This window comes from Nothoprocta perdicaria, unplaced genomic scaffold (genome assembly GCF_003342845.1).
Source record: "Nothoprocta perdicaria isolate Ctin4 unplaced genomic scaffold, notPer1 scaffold_11, whole genome shotgun sequence".
In the NCBI taxonomy this organism is placed as follows: Eukaryota; Metazoa; Chordata; class Aves; order Tinamiformes; family Tinamidae; genus Nothoprocta; species Nothoprocta perdicaria.
This window is the reverse complement of record NW_020454205.1, coordinates 4,041,556-4,060,867: the sequence shown is the minus strand read 5'-3', so window position 1 is coordinate 4,060,867 and position 19,312 is coordinate 4,041,556. Positions and strand designations below refer to the sequence as shown.

At 39.6% G+C, this 19,312-nt stretch overlaps 1 protein-coding gene across 1 annotated transcript in view; it reads left to right on the top strand.

Moving 5' to 3' along the window:
• Positions 1-19,312, top strand: part of PARD3B (par-3 family cell polarity regulator beta) — a 343,703-nt gene that overhangs the window by 145,258 nt on the left and 179,133 nt on the right. The window contains exons 6-10 of the mRNA XM_026048404.1: positions 7,451-7,537; positions 10,799-10,924; positions 15,206-15,561; positions 17,667-17,806; positions 18,588-18,716. Coding sequence (XP_025904189.1) covers positions 7,451-7,537; positions 10,799-10,924; positions 15,206-15,561; positions 17,667-17,806; positions 18,588-18,716 — 838 coding nt within the window. The remainder of the gene's footprint in view (positions 1-7,450; positions 7,538-10,798; positions 10,925-15,205; positions 15,562-17,666; positions 17,807-18,587; positions 18,717-19,312) is intronic.

Here is a 19,312-nt window from a genome sequence, read left to right as displayed (position 1 = left end):
AAAAAAAAAAAAAAAAAAAAAAAAGGTGCTTTCAACAGAAAATTCAAAAATTCACCTTTGGGGTTCATTGTTTCCTGAAATGACAATGAAAATTCTGACTGGCTGGATGGAAACAAAATTAGCTTTGCTAAGTTTGGAATGAAGTGAATTAGCGATTTGCATTGCACTGGAGTCACCTTTTAGAGTACACAGGGGAATTTAATTCTTTGATGTCCCCCCAGGTTGCTTGTTGCAGGACCGTGCTAGTATTGTAATAGCACACTGACTAATGAAACGAAAGAACTGTTACGTGGGAAACGTAGGCATAACAGCAATGATGCCGCACTCAAATTGACTTCAGTTTTGGTGAAGGCAATTAATTTGCTACGATTCTGCAACTTCTAGCCATTTGTCAAAATAATGTAAAACAATACACAACACTGTATGTTAGAGCATTTATTCACTCAAACCTCTGAGGGGAAAATAAACCCAGAAATGTTAATATGCCCTTTTTGTCTTGGAGTGGCTCTAGGGAAGAGACATGAAGCTGCATGCCCCAAGTCAGTCTGGGAAGTCAGAGCAGGGACTCTAACGTTGGTGTTTGCATGGCCCAGGCCAGGATTTTCATATACATATCGGTTTTCCTTTCTGAGCACACTAAAAATCAACGTCTTCCACGCAGGATGGTAAATATTTTAGTCTTGCCTCTGTGTCGATGTTCGATGTCCCTTTCATTTCTTCAGAGACCTCATCTGATTGCTTGCATTCTTTCTCCCTCTTCGGAGCCTTCCCTATCACCTGCTTTGTATGCCATTCTCTAGTTTCTCCTCGTGCCTGCTCAAACTGAGGTGTATTTTTAGCTTGGAATCATCAGGGAACAGAATTGGAGTGCTCTTGCAGCCCTCCCTGCACCTGCCGGGTCTCTGCGCTACACACTAACTGATTAGCGTTCATCACACAGGTATTGAACCTAGTCAGCTTAGTTGCTAATGGTTTTTTTCTTCTTTCTCTTTATGGAACGTAGCTAAAGACTTCTGCAGCTTATTTCACCTGAGGTAATTATTATGCATGGCCAAATATATGCGCTCATTTGCTCTTTTAGTGTCTTTTGATCTGTCAGTTTGTTAACGGGATTAATCAAGCTTTGCTCGTGCTATGCTCCTATTTGTTGTCCTTATGCTTTTACTTGTGTGTTTTTGATCATCTGAGTCATCTTATGACCTATGCTGCTGCTTTTTTCTGAGAACATCTTGTTGCTTATAAAGTTGCCCAAGTTGCTGTTTACACTTGGGAGTCTTCAGCTGGAGCTTGCAATGTGCCTTGTTTTCATCTCTGTGTGTTGACTCTGGTGGTGTCATTGGAAACTTTGGCAATTAAAAACATCTCTGTGAAACATTCCAGAAATACTTAATGCCTGAAGTGTCCTCTCTGGCACGTCACATAACAGTTGATAAAAGGAATAGATTGTCTGTAGATCTCTTACAATTTTTTGGTGAATTCTGCTATCTTGGAAAAGTATGGTAGGGTAAGTGATGAAGAACATAGACTGGGATCCACCCAACTGGCAACCGAGCATTGAAGTGTTGGCCGGGGAGCAGGGGAAAGCTGGCACGTGGGCCAGGACAGAACTTTCCTAGCTACCTTGCTGCCCTCCTGTAACTCAGATGGGAGATGGGAAGCTGCATCCCTATTGGTACATACTGAAAGAACCCAGGGGTCAAAAGACAAAGCAGAGAGGAGCTGGGTTTCCTTAAGTACAGAACCCCAGCAAAGTGATTCTGCTTGAATACATGTGGCCCCTGCATGCGATGCTGAGGATATTGAGATTTTTAAAAATGATTTTTTGCCTGCAAGTATTCAAATGGATAGTATGAGGATTTTTTTTCCACAACATTTTAAAGTATATTCAAATAAATCTGCTTGTAATATTCAAGTTTCTTGGAATTTAGTGAATTTAGGAGGTTGCAGAAATTGGTTTCTGTGAAGCTCACTGGGATTTCAAAAATCCACAAATATAAATGTCAAGGCAGGCCTGTTGCTTCTTCCTCAAAAGGAAAAGAGGAACAATTGTTTTTTAAAACTTTGTTTTATAAAAGTATTTTTTGCCATGGAGAATTGAAGTGAAAAAATGGTGAAAGAATCATCAGAGATTATCTGTCTTGTTTGTATCTTAATTTAAATGAAGCTAAGTAAATTATATGTTACAAACCTCTTTATTAATAAAACAGTTCTTTCCACAAATGAGCAAGCTAACATCTTAAGATATATTTTAGCTTTTTCTGCACTGTTCTTTCTGGAAAAATGTTATTCATAATACTGATTTGTGGGGGTCTCTTGTTATATTTCAGAGACCATGATGGACCACCAAGTCATGATTTCTTACAGGCCATTAACTCTCATTTAAATATGTCATGTTAAGTTAAATGATGTTAATGAAACTAATATTTCAGTCTGATTGTGAGCGGTTTCGTGCTGTGGGAGAAAGAAAACCACTGCTGTCTCTGTTGGTTTCACCAGAAAATATTTCTTTTTGTCATCCAGTCTGGTGATCATTATGATATATAGCACTTAAGAAAAATAGTAGTTAGGCTCCTTAACAAATTATCTGAAACTCTTCATCAGAGTAGCAGCTTCCCTGAGGTTAGTGTTCCTCATCTAGCTGCATCCAATAATGGATGTTTTAGAGGGAAGCAGAAAAAAATATATAATTAATATTCTATGATTTCAGACCCTAATCTGCTGAAGTTAAGTTCTCACTTCTGTGCAAAGAAAAACAGTTCATTGATTTAAGTAGGTAAAATAAAAAGAAATATTTTTTCAAGAAATATGCAGATGCTAATCAGAGGGAAGCTTGTTTACTTGGGCTTTCTTTCACTGTAAAAGTAGTGGAAAACTCCAGGGCCTTATCCTTTCGGCACCTGGAAGTCTAAGCTTAGAGAGTTGTTAGAGAAGAGTCTTTAAATATGGCTTCATCAGCGCTTTTTAACAGTAAAGGAAGGCAGAATTAGTGACAACTTTCTGGTAACTTCTGAAGGTGATTTATTTATTTATTTTAACTTCAGATTTCCTAATAAAGGTGATGATCAGAACAAGTGAAACCAAACTAACACCATCTGTGTATAAAACTGGGTATTTTTTTCTTGCTTCACTTCCTTTTCAGGACTAGGACTTGAATTTTTTTCATAGTAATAGTGGGATGTCAGCTAGACATTCATCACAAACCCCTAGAATTTGATCGCTTTGCACAAAAGAGATATACTGGCTTTGAAAAATTGGTTTTACAGAGTTATTTTTGATAAAAATGCCTGTGTTAAGGAACAAGTAAGCATTAGCCTGTTTGGAAGTGGATGTTTAGCTTATTAGCAGTGGCTTGGTTGGAACTCGAGTATTTTATGCATAGATAATTCATTATGTGTTTTCATTATGCTCCATTTTGCTGCCTTCACACTTCTTTTTAGCAGCAGACAGGGTCACAGGTCTTTGGTTAAACATTGTAGATACATAATTGAGCCCAACTACAGCATTCTGTCCTCAGCTTTTTTATAAACCTTCTTGTATCCTCTATCTCTGACTAGTCTTAGAGCATCGAAGCAGAGGTGGAGCAACTTGATGCAAAATAAAAAAGGAAAAAAAGAGGGTGGTGGCACTGTTGCCTGTAGGCTGTGTGATTTGTCTCTAAAATTATATGCAACTGATGTCGTGAAAATGAAATTTAGTATGGAAAAATCTGGATTTCAGTGACATATTTGCTGGATTAGTAAATTTTGAGAGGATGAATAATTACCTCTTGGCACCTGAAGTTGGAGGATTCCAGCATTATTCCATATTAAGTGTATAAACTTGGTAGATAATTAATTGAAAGACACTTTGCTCTTAGATGAGTGAGCTCCACTGTGGCTGGGAAACTGTTTTTGGACTGTGTGCACTCAGTGACTTTCTTGCTCTCCTTGCAGGGTACTCGCCGTCACTAGGTATCAGTCAGGTTTTCTCATGTCTTTCACTGTCTAACTCTGTCTAGCAGCTTTAGCTCTGGTTCCTCCTTTATGGTTTCCTTTTCACTTTGGTCAGAGCTCTGAGCACCTGGTTTTGAAGGGGAAAGAAGAAAGAAAAGTGCTTTTCTGCCCCACTTGCTGGGCTGGCTCTGGAAGGCAGTCCCTGGGAGAAGGGGTACAGATACTTATTGCCACCAGCAACTCTACAATTTAGCGTAGGAAATATGCTACATACTCGTCACCCTCTTTATTGGATAAAACCACGTGTGTTCCCTTTTCTAAAAACCCTGTGGTACCTGAATGCTGCCCAAACCCCTGTGCTCCCCACAAATGTCATCCACCTCTGTTCATGGATGCTTCCCTCTTGGAGCAGCAGCACAGGCTGGTGCTTGTGAAATCCAGGCTCCTCTTCATTAGATCAGAAGAGGAGATCAATAACTTTATCTGTGAGCTCCCTGCATCTGAGTGACATTTCTTTGCCTCTTACTTGGCTGTGGTCAATGCAAGCTCCACAAAGCACGTTCAGAGTTGCCGCTCTGCGTTTCTATTCCCAAGGACAGCATTGATGTCCCGGGCAAAGGGACTTTTTCAGATCCAGCAGCTTGTTAATTTGTACCTTTTCTTGAAAAGGTGTGAGGGATTCAGTGTGTTGCATCATCGTGTTGTGCCTGGACTGTTGTGTGCAAGTGTTGAATAGAGCTAAATGATAGAAGGCAAAAGAATAAGCCATTGGAATGGTAAATGTTTGATCTGTGCTTGCTCGGCCGGTAGCTTCTTGTTGTGGCATGTGCATGATGACAGATTTTGTCTGGTAACTGAGGTGGAAAGAAGTTTTTCTGGAAAAGTTTAGGAAATACTGTCCTCAGTAAGCTACAGGGCAATTAATCCTCCAGAGGCTCCACCAGTTGCATTTCCCAAGGGAAATCCTACCGAGATCCTCCCTGCAGTTAGTATTTCAGCCCCTTAGAGAACAAAAACCAACTCCAAAATTAAAAATAGTTTCTCTCTGGAGAGAGAAACTGTTTTAAGCATCAGAGTGTTCAGTAGCTCAGATAAGGGTGTTTTTTTTTTTTGATGTCGGTGAGAAGTTTGTGCACACATTTTTAGCTGACTTTTTTCCCCGCATCATATATTTGATGTTAATTCCTAGTATTGTTTTCAGGAGAAAGAACTGTAGTATTTGGCAGCAAGGGCACTGTCAGGCTGAAGCTGAGATTACAAAATTAACTACTCTAGATAGGCAGCAGCCCACTTAAAATTTTTGCTTTCTGTATTAAAAATGAGCTGTTGTGCATGTTCCCTGTGCCCATATCCGTATGTGCACACACGTATTCACTCTCCTTGCTTAGCTGTACTTGTCAATGTCTTTAAGCACATGCACAGCAAACCTTCCTGACAAATGTGATAGACTGTAAAGAATCTGGCAGAAATCAATAAACATCAAGCAATAAAAAATTTACATAGTAAATGATGATAGTTTCTTCAGGTTAAAAATCAATAGCACGGTGTCAAATGTGATCCTGGAGACACGAGTCAGGTAATGCTCGCAGATGTGGTCTCTTTGTTGGGACCTCAAAGGATGTTTTTAAAATTAATGCATGCTGTATACATGCACTGTTTGTTTTTGAGAAGAATCCTATTTTTCTTGGTGTGTAGGTTTTTTGTTGGATTTAAAAATAAACTCGTGGATTTTCTTTGTCTTTGAGCTTGCTTGTAGCTGTAAATACATTAATTTAAGATGACAGGTAAACTGTCTGTCATGTTTGCCCTCAGAAAATTCCTATCCTATATTACAGTTATTTAGGAAGACAGCTCTTCCCTAGAAGTACTTAAAGAACTCAGGGTTATCTGGGGACAATTTTCATTTTTATTTATTACTTTATTTAAATTCTCCCTATACAAATGAAAACTGATTCCCTACAGCTGATTATTTTCTTGATCTGTAGGTGTTGGCCGTTTAATTCCTTGGTATACTTTGGTTGAAAATAAGTCCAAACTGTAATTAAAATAGCCTTTTAGTTATGACTCTTATGACTCTTGTATACTAAGAAGAAGAGAATTGGAGGAAGTAGAAAATGAAGCTGAAATAAGAATTAACTTTCCTGCACATATTTTTTTGGAGGCTTTCTTTTTTTTCCTAAGGTTTTTGGTAGCTATCCTGATTAGACCTCAGCTCTTCTGCACAATTTAAAAAAAAAAAAAAAAAAAAAAAAAAAAAAAAAAAAAAAAAAAAAAAAAAAAAAAAAAAAAAAAAAAAAAAAAAAAGGCATTAACTAAAAATCTGGAAGATGCACACATATTATGCCTGTTGCTTGTGCTCCTGCTATCCGTGCAGTCATATCCAAGCCCTGAACGCTAGGAGCAACGGTGACCTGTTGTTCAGGCATGGTCTGTTTTGCTTCAGTGGAATAAAACTTCATTCCAGTGACAGCCTACTGGGAAGGAGGAGTTACAGAAGGGCTCAAAGGGAAATTATATAAACTTGTGTGCCAGTTTTGTGCAATATTTACCTGAGCAAGTTAAGAATTATGGTATCTAGGCCACCTCGCTTCTAACCAACCAGTGTGCCACCAAGTAAAGGCTCTTCACTGAAGCTGACATTTATTGTCACTGAAGCCGACATCTTTATTAGCAAAGCTGTGCCAACGTGTGTCCCAGATGCCTTCTCCTGGGATAGGAGCTTGGGGGCACCTCGCGGCCACAGGCAAGGACATGGGCAGAGCTTTGTGTCGCCTCAACCGGCTAGTGTTGGCCTGAGGTGATGGAAAGCCCGGCCTGCGCCCAGCGGCTGCTGTGGCGCCTGCAGGCCTGTCGGGATGCCTGTCCTCTCGAGTGGCCGTCCCCGGGAGCACGTGAAGGTGGTTGCTCTTGGGCTGTCAGCCTAAAACACTGTGGAAAGAGGAACAGCGTGGCCACCAAGCAGTCCTGCTGCATGGCGACCAAGTCTGGGGCAGGGGACTTCCTCATGGCGCAGGCTGAGGCGCCCTCCCTCTCCCACCCCATTCGGTGGCTCATGTGGGATCCTCCAGCGTGAAAGCCGCCTCGGAGAGCAGCGAGGTGTGCGTGGCCCTCTTGGCAGCTGCGCTGCACGGGGGATCGCCCCAAGCAGCTAGGAGAAAACGGAGCTACAGAATTCACTTCATTCCCAGCAGCTGGACTAGTTAAAACCTCATATTTTTAGATTGAAGTCCCTCTTGGCTTAACAGCAGAGATACTAGTGTTTATTCTGGTTAATTTAAGGATTGGCTTAGGAGAGCATTCATAGTGGTGTCTTTTCCTTTTTCAAGGCACACAAATCTAATCTACAAAACCCAAGAATTTGTTAGTCACTTTCCATTTCATCATCTGTTATATGCGTTAACTCTGAGCCTAATACCCTTTGGCTGTGTTTCTGCTATTAGATCAAATGACAAAAGATTTTTAACATTTCATGTACTGCTTCACAGGATTTTTTTCTGCTTTTCTCTGCTCTTTTTTAGTGAAATGACAAAAATGGTGGAGATTTCTGGAGAAGGTGGGCCCCTGGGGATCCATGTGGTGCCCTTTATTTCATCTCTGAGCGGAAGGTAAGATGGTTTCTGTTACCAAAACGTTTGTTTTCAGCATTACATACTAAGGCCCCTGTAATAGCCTGTTTGTCCCTTCAACTGCTTGTGCTTTTCTTCTCAGAAGGGTACGCCAGATTCCTGCAGAATACTGCAGTCTTAATGGTATATCAGACAAGAAAAGTCCACAAAAATAAAGAAAAGTCCTTGTCTGGTCATGCCTCATTTTTTTTTTTCAAGCCACCTTTCTGCTTTGGTTGTGTAGCATTTGTAAAATGCGTACTATACCATGAACTTTTCTTTGTCTCAATTCAATTACTTTAATTATAAATGATTTAACATAGTCTCTTGAGATCACAAAAGCCTATTATAGCAGCATGCTCATATTGATGTACTGTAGTTAAGACTGTGTCAGCATTTTCATTACAACTGTTTTCCAAGCTATGTGAATCAGATGTAAGATTTCATTCTAGGCTGAAATTTGACATATGGAGGTTCAGCCAGAATTAACTTGACACTGGCAGTCCTGAATAAGAGACTGGAAATTGCCAGTGCTGTAAATGACATCACTGTAGTAAAATGTGACAGAGGCAATTATCATTGCAAATGTAGAAATGGTCTAATCCTTAAATATTTCCTTACTTGTGAACTTTTATGTTGGGCAGAGGATGAGTAGGATTTGATGGCCTCATGGATATCCGTGTGTGCAAACATCTCCTTGATAAGATCTGAGTCGCACAGAATGTTTTATTTCCAGTTGTCCACCAGCTAACTGCCCAAATATCCTCACTAGCTTGAGGATAATTGGTCCGGGATGGGACTTGGGAAGGTCCAAGCATGTCCTCACCTCTGTTGCAGGCTGCTGGTCTTGCCTCTGGCTTTGCACATGGTGTTTGTCACCCGTGGTGGGGTGGAGATGGTGCTCACTTATGCTACAGGCCTATCATAAAGGTTTGAGAGATGTCTGTAGCATGTTTTAAGATCCTTAGATGGGAGGCTTGAGAACTGCAAAAGTTCAAGTCAGTAATTTTTATCAGGGTAGTATGTTGCTGTATTGAAGTCTCGCTGCATCTATCTGCATCTATCGTGTGGACCTTTTAAAGATCCCCATGAAGAAGCACTGGAGCTCCTTGACCTACTTTTGTGTGCATATTAATTATATTTATATTACATATTAATATATTTTTATTATATCTTTATTTACAGAGGCTCTGCCTCAGTGCAAGCTTTCCTTTTTTTTTTTTTTGATAAACCACTTGTTTAACTAGTTCTCTGGAATTTTTAAAGACCTTTGGCAGAACTATACTGGTTCCCTTGTAAAAGTTCTGAAGTGACTTAAATCATTTGTCCCTCTTACTTAATCAAGCCTGAGACTGCTGTATAAACTTAAGCTCATCAAACCATGAGAAAGTGCAGAAGAGCCTCCTTTATTTCTGTTAGTGATACAGTGCAGTTTATGGGAGCACGCTGGCCGTGACTAGCTGGTCTGGTATGTCAGTTATAAACTGTTATCTTCTAATAAGGTAATGCTGGCTTTATGCAGACCTCATGCTGCTGTTAAGCAATTTTATTTCTTTTATTTTCCTTTTTTTCAGACATAGTTAAAGCATTTTACTAATTTACAAAATCTTGATTTGCTTATAAGCTAATTGAAATATTTTCCTTTTCTTTTGCACTTGGGCATTATTAGGACAAGAAAATAAAATTTAAAAGTGCCTTGTTAAAATAATGCCAAAATTGAGTCTGTGTAAAATAAAACTAATAAAGGGTTTAAACAGCCATGGAATACTTGACTCAAGCTGCTTGTTTGCATACCGCAGTGCACACAAGGACTTTCAGAACTGTGAGTGTTTCCATAGTGTTATTTTGGGTGTAGCTCCTGGGCACAATGGGATTAATGAAGACTAAATTCTTCTAATTTACCTACATTTATTTGCTTATATCTTCACCTAATTACCTTTAGTTAGCTCTTAGTGTTTAGTGTTTTGGTGACAACTAATTGAATGTTTCTGTTACCAGGATGGCCAGGGCGTCTCAGGCCCCCTGTCTCTCTGACTTGTTTATCAAAGGGTCGTGAAAGTTGCAGGTCAATCTTCATATATTGGATTTTTTAAATTGGGGAAATGTTTTGCAAAAGGAACATTCAGGAGGAATCAGCTTTTCTTTGGGATTACATTGCTTTAGACCCAAGCATGAGCTTTTAAATCTTATTCTAGAATTAACTTAAAATCAGATGCACGGTGAATATAGTGTCATTTTAAAATAGTTAATAGGTAGCTGTGAATCTGTTGAGTGGACTTAATAACTAGGGGTAGTAATGAATCTGAGAAGTACAAGACTTGTATGGTGATTGGAGTGCTAGCAAAGTTGGAAATTGCACATTAATATTTTATGGAGCAAAACCAATAGAAAATGGTCTGTAAAGGTCATCTGTCCGTGCTAATGTGCTATGGAAATTTAGTGGATAAAAATGGGTTATAAAAGGTCTTCACAAACATGGAGTTGACACTTATTTGGGAGATTATATTGGCTTTACTGCCTACATCTATGCTGGCTGTAGTCTACATTATATAGGAAGGTCAGAAATACCCTAGCTGTCTCAGCAGAGTCATCCACACAGGACTACTGCACTACCCGTGCGCCTTGGCTTTATGAATTATCCAAGGTGTCTGTGCTGTACTCTGGTTTGCAATTTGTATGTAACTTGCTAAAAAACACTGTGGAGTTTTGATGTTCTGCAGCACAGGTAGATAGTATTGCTCTCATTTATCAAGACATGGGCTTTGGGAGCTGGAAGATTGCAGAGACTTTCAAAGCTTGTGGAAACTTTTCTTTTTAATCTTATTGTAATGCTAGTTTCATTTTTTGTAGTCTGGTTAGAACATTAACATTTAGTCTGTGCTTTGCTTTGGAGCAATTTTATTTTACCTTTTAGTGACAGACATGTGCGACATAAACTGCATTTAAATATTGCATAGATGGGGGGATCTGGATATTTTCTTCCATTTCTCCGAGCGTGACCTAGAGGACTCATGCTTCCTGCAGTTCCAGCAAGTAATACAGCTTTAGTGCCCAACAATTCATCTTGGTGTTTCTTGGAGGCCCCAGCCTGGTAATGAAAGAAAGAGCAGGAAATCTTTCTTTTAGATTAAGCACCTCATAATGTCCTGCTTATAGTTTATCTACTCTTCTATACAGTAGAGATTTATGTCTCTTTCTGAGTTGTGTAAGTGCATAGCAGCAAAATAAGGAGTCAACACTTTTTTTTTTTTTCCTTTTTAGGATGCTGGGACTCCTGATCCGTGGGATTGAGGAGAACAGCAGATCTAGACGTGATGGACTTTTCCAGGAAAACGAATGCATTGTGAAAATTAACCGCGTGGACCTTACAGACAAAACCTTTGCACAGTGAGTGCTGTTTTATTGTTTGGCCAATAGTTTTAACTAGAAGAAGCTTATACAGTACTGTGTTTATTAATTACCTCAGGTGATTAATATTTATTTAAGATAAAATACACACAAAGTAGATATTTTTCAGAAACTTAGAAATTTTCTTTTTATGCAGTGATATTTGAGGAGCAAAATCTTGTTGTAGTCTTGTGAACCTTTTTGGCTTTTAATTTAAAGTACACAAAGTTTTTACATTATCTTTACTTGGTAATTCTTCTCATATTTTTCCATATATTCTTCCAAAGTTTTTCTTCTCCAGATATTTCAAATGAAATTTGACTTATTTCCTTGTTTATTACAGATGATTTTAATAAAATTATACATATATATATATAGTGTTGTAGCTTTTATGACTTTCATTTTGGGGGCAATACTGGTACTATCAATCTGTGATTAGTTAAGGTAATAAGTCTTAGCTTCTATAAGTTTTATTAGAAATCTGTAGACATTTGTCTATCAAGTTTCTTTAAGTAATGGAATGCCTTAGCTGTGAGTTGGTGTGACACTGCTGCAAAAAGAAGAGCCTCTCAAATTTCAGATATTTGCTGTAGTAATTAAGTAGCAATTTGTTTTTACTCTTATTCCATATGTTTAGAGTAAGTGATTCCTAATGTAACGAAATCATAATTCATATTATAACAAGGACTTATAAAGCTCTCAAGGGAGTTGAAGCTTAAATTCATAAACAGCAAGCCAAGTGTTCAAGATTTCTAGACTAAAATCTAATAGAGAATTGATTTATTATGGATACATATTTGCAAAAGATGAAACCACTGTCACTCTGTAGGAGGTATGACCTGGTTCCTGTGGCTCTGTGTTTGCCACCTGATGCACAATCTACTAAGTGCTTTTTGAGGGACATGGTGGCGAATGGGCTCTGATGTTTGCTAGCACTTGTCATACTCTTCTGTATGACAAAATTGCTGCGTAAGATACTAACTTAAATAAAAGAGGATTTTTTGGGGGACTTGCCCCCTCTTCGTGTTATGCAGAGGGGAAGATGTTCCTCTGGGATTTGCATCTGCTTCATTCTGCCAGATGTTTACCGGGCATGCAAGGAAACGGTCCTCGACCGAATCTGTTTGCTCGAGTCTGCTACCACTCAAGGGCTGTCACGTCACTAATGTGGTTAATGACAGGTCTAGGAAAAAAATCTTTTTTTATCAATCTCCCTAGACATGAGTGCGAGTAAGAAGGTGTGTTTTGCCCCTTGCCCGTGGACCAGGGATGTCAGTGAAACCCCACTTAAGGAGTCTGCAGAATGTAGTCGTGTTTGAACAGATTTAGCATCTATTGACAGAGGTTTGTGGTGCCTGGAAGAAGCCCACGAGTCAAAGATTTTATAACTGTTACAAATTTATATTCAAGTCCCTTTGAAGTTGATGAGATTTAACAGTATGCCTAAAATTAATCATGTGTTTGAGAAGTTGGCTTAAGCGTACTGAACTGCTGAATCAGGGTCTTTGGGTCTCAGAATGAAATGTTAAATTACATTAAAAAACCTCCTGTTGTGTAATACATGTCTCTTTAGGAAATTATCTATGGGAAGAATGATTCTGACGAGTGAAATGAATATGTTTAAAATGGAAAATGAGGATTTAGCAGAACTAAAAAAAATATTCCAGACTTCAGTATTTGAACAGACACATTTATAGCGAAGGCACAGGTGATGTATAGAGGTGTAGTGTTATTGAGGGCAGAATACAAGTGTAGATTATTCATTGCATTATGAATCTAGAAATAGCAGAGCAGTGGTAGCAGCTATAGCCTTGCTAATTCATTTAGTAGTTTAGCACCTTGGACAGAAGTAGTTGATAGCTTCATATGAGAATACAGAAAACATAAATTGAGGTTACAAGAATAAGCTGAGAACTATGAGTTAGCTAAAGGATTTGAGATTGAGAGTTAACTTTCTATCCTCTCATATAGAAATCCATTTAAAACGTTGGGCACCTCACCCGTGCTGTTCTGTAATGAAGGTGTATCCTTCTCAAATGAGGTTTTGTCTGGATCAAAACCTCCCTCGAAATTGTACGTGCCTTTTTGTTTGCAGCTTTGCTGTCTGCTTTGTGCTCTTTTCAGAACGCGGGGGGTTTTGCAGAGGCATAAGCTGGGGCCTGTGTGCACAGCAAAGGACTCCAATAATGTTCTTTTCTCCAGGATCCTTGGAAGCGTTGCAGTGATCTTTTCTGTTCTCTGTCACTTCCCCTGGAAAATGAGAGATTCAGGACACTTGACTTTCTCCAGCGTTGTCAGATGTGTGGAAATGGAAGGGTATTTACAGAGACAGACTTTATTTCAAAGAAACTAATCTCCTTAGGCAATCCTTCTGTCATCAGGAAAGTGAAAGAGAGAAATGATTAAAAGCAGAAGCCCATCTTAGTTTGTCTAAGTCCCCTCTGGAGAAGCCTTACGTTATTAACAAGTAGAGGGGTGCGGTGGCATGGACCTGGAGGGAAAACGTATAGGCAATGGGGACCTGACATCTGCAGCGTATATATTTTGCAGGTGGGACAAGGGGGATATTTTGGACTGACTCTAAGGGAGTCTTGGGCTTTTAGGTGGCTGTTGTGATTTGCCTCCGCTGAATAACATCTGGCATCAGGTCTGCTTGCTAACTGTGGAGAAGGGTTGAGGAAGGAGCTCTCCAGGCTGGAGCTGATCCTAGTGGGATCCTCCTTGTAGCAGAAGCGAGGAGGTGGTGTCCCCCGAGTGCTGACACAGAAATAGTCATCCCGGTCCCTCGTGAGAGGCAGATCTGGTGTTAATATTGAATCAGCAGGCCCTCCTGATCTCTGCAAAGCTGCTTTAACAGTTAGTGGAGATGGTTGCCGTGTGTGTTTCCCCGTCGTGGTTTGTGTCAGCGGAGGCTTTTCCAGCCTTGCTCCTGATGATTGCTGCTTCCACAGCTGTAAAAGCATCAGCCTACTTTCTGTATTCCCATGTTTATAATTTATAAGCTGGGGCTGTTGGTCTGCTGCTTCATTTGCTCTTAATCTATTCAATAACATTCTGTTGTGTTGCGGAGTTTTTAGCGCCTCTTTTAATTGAGTCCCTTACTACTTTAAAGTATGCGGTCGGGGTCTCAGGAAATGTAGATTTCTCCATCCATTTCTTTTTCCCTTTGAAGTGCAGCCAGTTCTTTTGCCCCCAAAGACTGCATTTAGGCTTTCCCACAGGATGGCTTGTGTTCTTTCCATGATTTTCTGTTTGAAAGTCATCTTCTACTTTCTCTTTTATATATTTAAAATATTCATCTTCTGGAACCGAGTTGTTAAATTACCTTGTAGCATTTGGCCAAGTAGTCCCTTGCAAGATGAGGATGAGAGGAGAGAAACACAGTCAAGATTTCCCATCCTTTCACTGTGTGCTTATAGTAGCTTCTTGATCAGGATAAGCTCTGTCCTGGAAAACCTTCATGTATGCACACAAGTGTGTGCATCCTGCAGCTCCTGTGGACGCACTGGGACGGGTGCAGTTCTGTACAGTGCTTGGTGCAGTTCTCCTCTAATATAACCCTTGAGAGTGATGCGGCGAAGAATACCCCACCCCACAACACTGTCCCCACCACCTCCAAGCTGGGGCTTGGAGGGCTTCCATCAGGGAGTATCAAACAGACAGATGGTTGCACCTTCTGCATCATGCCGTTTCTTTTGGAGATGTCCATCTATCCTATTCCCTCATCCTTTCCTGTTGCTGTGGAATCAGCTAGCAGTTGCATTAGGAGTGGAGAAGACATTTGAGGGCTGGTCAGGCTATACTCAAAAAAAAAAAAATGGAGGCCTGAGGTTTCTTGATGCGAGTGTCCACCAGTGGCTGCTGTTGACCAGAGCAGTTGGTTGTCAACAAGACAACGTGTGTCAGCAAGAAAATACAAAACAGACAAACAGCAGAAAGTTGTAACCTGGGACTTCAAGTGTCTTTTGGCAAGCTTTTGCTGGCAGAATTGCCTTTCTCTTGATGCCTTGTATGAAGAATTGTCTTCATTTGTTTATTCTGGCTGATACGTTTTCATGGCAGCCTACGGATCCTGATGGATCTGTTGCTCAGCTTGAAATTTAAGAAAGTACTGTGCTACAGAAACCTGATTTCATGCTTTTAGAAAAAGGACCCTGTGGATTGAAGGATATTGTTTCTTCGTATTTAAGATAGACTTTTGTCTTGTTCTTTGTAAACAATTTCAAATTTTGCCCAGGTTTTCTGATTTGTTACGTGATTTTTCATAACTTTCTTTTAAAGGGCTCAGGACATCTTCCGTCAGGCAATGAAATTTCAGAATGTCATCTTGGAAGTTCTTCCTACCTACAGTCGGGACCAGTATGAAAAGTCAGTTATTGCTCCCCTTTTTCTGGATAACGAAGAAGGAGTTCCCAAAACAAAGATTCCACCTCCAGTCCATCCAAAACCCACCCTGAGAACGATTAAACTTTCTGGAACGAGCGGCTTGGAGGCAGGTGTTCAGGCAACCCTGCAGCAGACCAAGAGCCCCAACCTCCCACGGCTGTGTAGGAAGCCTTCCTCGCCCTCGCTGTCTCCCTTGCTGGGCTTTGGCAATAAGAAAAATGCAAAGAAAATCAAGATTGACCTGAAAAAAGGTAAGTCTTTGCAAATGATGAGGTAGTTGTTTCTGTATAAACCTCTCTTTACTGATACCTTAACTTTTAACTGAACTGGTGATATTAACAATATAAGCAAGTTCACTGACTTTTTTCCGTTGTTGTTCAAAATAATTGTTTCCTAATACTTTAGGAAATTTCTTTGTGTTCTCTTTTGTCTGTATTTGAAGAGGGTATTGTGGACAGAAGAGGATAAAGGAGGGTTGGCAGTAGGGTAAAGCAGTTGCACCTTTTGATAGTAAAATGTACCAGAAAAGGTGGAGGAGAGAGGAGAGAGAAAAAAAAAAAAAAAAGCTTTAACTACAAAAGTCTTAATGGCATTGTAGTGCAGAAGCAAGAGGAGACAGAGGAGTGCTAGTGAGTGCTGAGGATTGAGGACCGCAGCCCAAAACGGACGGAGCAGAGCCAACAGCAGGTCTCAAATTCGGGATGTGCCGAAGTGCACGATGCGCAGGCTGCTCGCGGGGCTGCTCTGCTCTCATTAAGAGTTCTAGCGATGAAGGCTACAGAAGGGCCCCTGAAATCCCTTCTTTGATCCTCTGCATTGCCCAGGCTGTGGTATTTTCCCCGAATGTTAGCAGTAATGTTCTCAAAAGTTGACTTTCCTGGCGATTCTGGGTGCATGCTACCTGGACCTACTGATTTTAAACCATGTCTATTCCTGAATAGGTAGAAGGTGTTTCATTAACAGCAGGGGATATGCATATAGATGCCTGGTTTTTTGCCAATAGAGAATAAAAGTTTAAACTATCTGCTGCTCTTTATTTTTTACTATTATCTACTCATTAATCAGTACTTTTGGGACACTTATTTGAAAGATATGTTTGTATACGCTCGCCTCTATTTTGGGCTGTCCAATTGGTTGTCCAGCTTTACCTTTGTCCTTTCCTTTTTTTTATTTTCTATAATCCTTTTCTAGGCATCTGTATTTATTTAGCTATTAGCAGTCTTCTTTTACTGCGTATATTTTTAATTGCTGCTTCATACAGATGCTTGTCTTTGTATGGAACAGCAGGTTTGTGCACATCTAGGAAAGTGTGCTTAAGTAGATCCCAATTAGCATTTATATTTTCTGTTTAATTTCTTTCTCTGATTTGGCTATGAGCTAAATTTGATGCTAGAAGTAGCCCTTTAAAAAATGCCTGATTTTATTCTTTTAATGCATAATGAGTGTAATCAGGCTGTCATTTCTTAATTTTTGTTATTTGTTAACTTAAATCAATCATTTTTACTTCTAAACTCTTAAGCTTTATGTTAACATAAAACCTACTTCAGAGTTTTCCCATACTAGATGTAATGCTTTTGATTTTGAACTTGTAATTTATATTTTTAGAAACGATAGAAATGTGTTACTGATATGATGAGATCTCCAGAAACATGAATAGCAATCAAGCTGCTCACTCTAAAGAGATTTTTATGGATTTTGCTCTTCTTGGGTGCATTAGAATCAATACTAGCTAATACTGATTTTACTACCTAATTCTTTATTTGCTAGAACATCTACCTGTTAACATTTGGGGTTGTTTATTTCCAAGCTACAAATGCCTTCGCTAATAGCAGTCTTGAAACACCACTTGCCCTTTCTTAAAGCGTTTATGTAGTCAGCAGGTTTGGCATTCAAATCTGGAAAGAGATTTCTAGATTTCTCGTGTTTGTCCACTTTTCACTAAACTCCATAACACCAGCAGAATTATATTTATGCTCATAACTAAGCGATTCTGATGGCTTGGCTACAGCACTGACACCAACTTGAAGGAGGATTTTAAAACCACTTGAAAGGTGTTATCTTTGATGCAAAACAAATGGGATCTCCTCTTTTAATGCAAGTTATCCAAAAGCATTTCCAACCATAACCCTTAAAAGAGCGTTTGAACATATGTATCCTAACATGGATCTATTTCTACTCTAGACCATGTAGAAATATGCTGCTGTTTATAGCTTTTTTGTTTATTTTCTCTTTTTAAGAGCTAACTTGAATGAGTGTCTGTGATATACATGTTATTTACATTGATTGCTCAGTTATTTTAATGATCTTCATTTGTTTGTTGAAGTTTATGTCAGGAATTCTTTATCTTATCTTCTAGGTCCAGAAGGACTTGGTTTCACTGTGGTTACCAGAGATTCTTCAGTTCATGGCCCCGGTCCTATTTTTGTGAAGAATATTCTACCGAAAGGTGCAGCAGTAAAAGATGGTCATTTACAGTCAGGAGACAGAATCCTGGAGGTTAGAATACGCACCCATTTTATTTGTACAGCTGACTATCCCTTGCTGGGTTTTACATATATATTTTTTTATTTCCTAAACCAGCTACTGAGATATCTGAGGAAAATTGCTAACCTTACTGAAAAGGCCCCTGGCTTGCTTACTGTTTGTCAACAAGTGTGTTGTACCACAATCTGGAAGACAAGTGAACTATTCCAGAAGGGTGCATGGCTGTTAGAACAAAGGAGATGTGATATTTGTGTGCTTAAAGCAAGTAAATAGCAGTTTAGAGGGGAAAAAAAACATGTTTTTCCTTGGCAGCCATGTCCTAAAAAATCTGTGATTAATGTTCAGGGTTTGTAAGTACTCATTTTAATACAGTTTTGTTCAGATTGAGTCATTTAATTTTTTCAGATTTCTTGCAGTTTATAGTCCCATTGTCTAATGGGTTACCTCTGCTTAGTAACCTCAAAAAGCTCTAAAGATAAACAGTTTTAATAATACTTAGGTCTTGTTTTGGTACTTTTCATCTTCAAAGTGCTCTGCAAACTAATTAAGCCTCACAAACCCCCTGCAAGGTGGGTAAGTGTTATAAACCTGCTTTAACAGATGGTGAAAATGAGCAAAAAAGGTTAAGTGATTTGTGCAGGGCCAGAGGGAGAGGCAGTGAGGGAATTGTTGCCAGTTCTTCTTTGCTCTCTGCCACTGACTGACATCTGTCCTGGGAGAAGGGAAAATGATTTAAAATATATATATATATATATATTTATATTTCAAGTGTTTTTGCTCTTCTGTGCCTTAGGTGAATGGCTGGGACATCACTGGCAGGACCCAGGAGGAGCTGGTAGCAATGCTGAGGAGCACAAAGCAGGGCGAAACGGTTTCCCTCGTCGTGGCTCGCCAGGAGGACGCCTTTCTACCTCGAGAGCTGGTAAACATTAGGATTATTTCAGTTCTGCTCTTCAGGAAGAATAACATGTGTTAAACTTGGCCCAAGAAATAGAAGTGAACAGTTGTTGGCTGAGAAAGCCAACGAAGGATGACGGTAGAAGACTTGTGCTTGAAAAGTATTTACATTTGATTTGAGCCACTTTAGATACAATTGCATGAAATTTGGTTTTCATCCTCGCAGTGACATCATGAGCATGACTCGCAGGGGACTATTGTAAACTAAGTTTGTAACTGTGAGGTCAGGCCTGACTGAAAGCGGATTCTCATTCAGAAAAGCAGCAACCTTTAAACCTAGAAGCTGGAAGTGTTTCCAATGATTCCTGTTGCTTATCAGTAACTAATGATGGTGGCTGCCCCCTGGGTGATGCATCTCCTAAGCCTGGGAAGCCAAACTGCATGAAGGTTAGAAATCCATTATGCTCCTCACAAATTCTGGAAGTAGGGTTTCCCTTGGCTGCTATTTTTGACTGAATAGAAGAAAATGGAACAAAAGCAAACATGCAAGAGCATATCTTAAGTGCTCAATTTTCACTTCTTTATGATAGGCTGAAACTGTGTTCCCTTTTGTCTCAAATT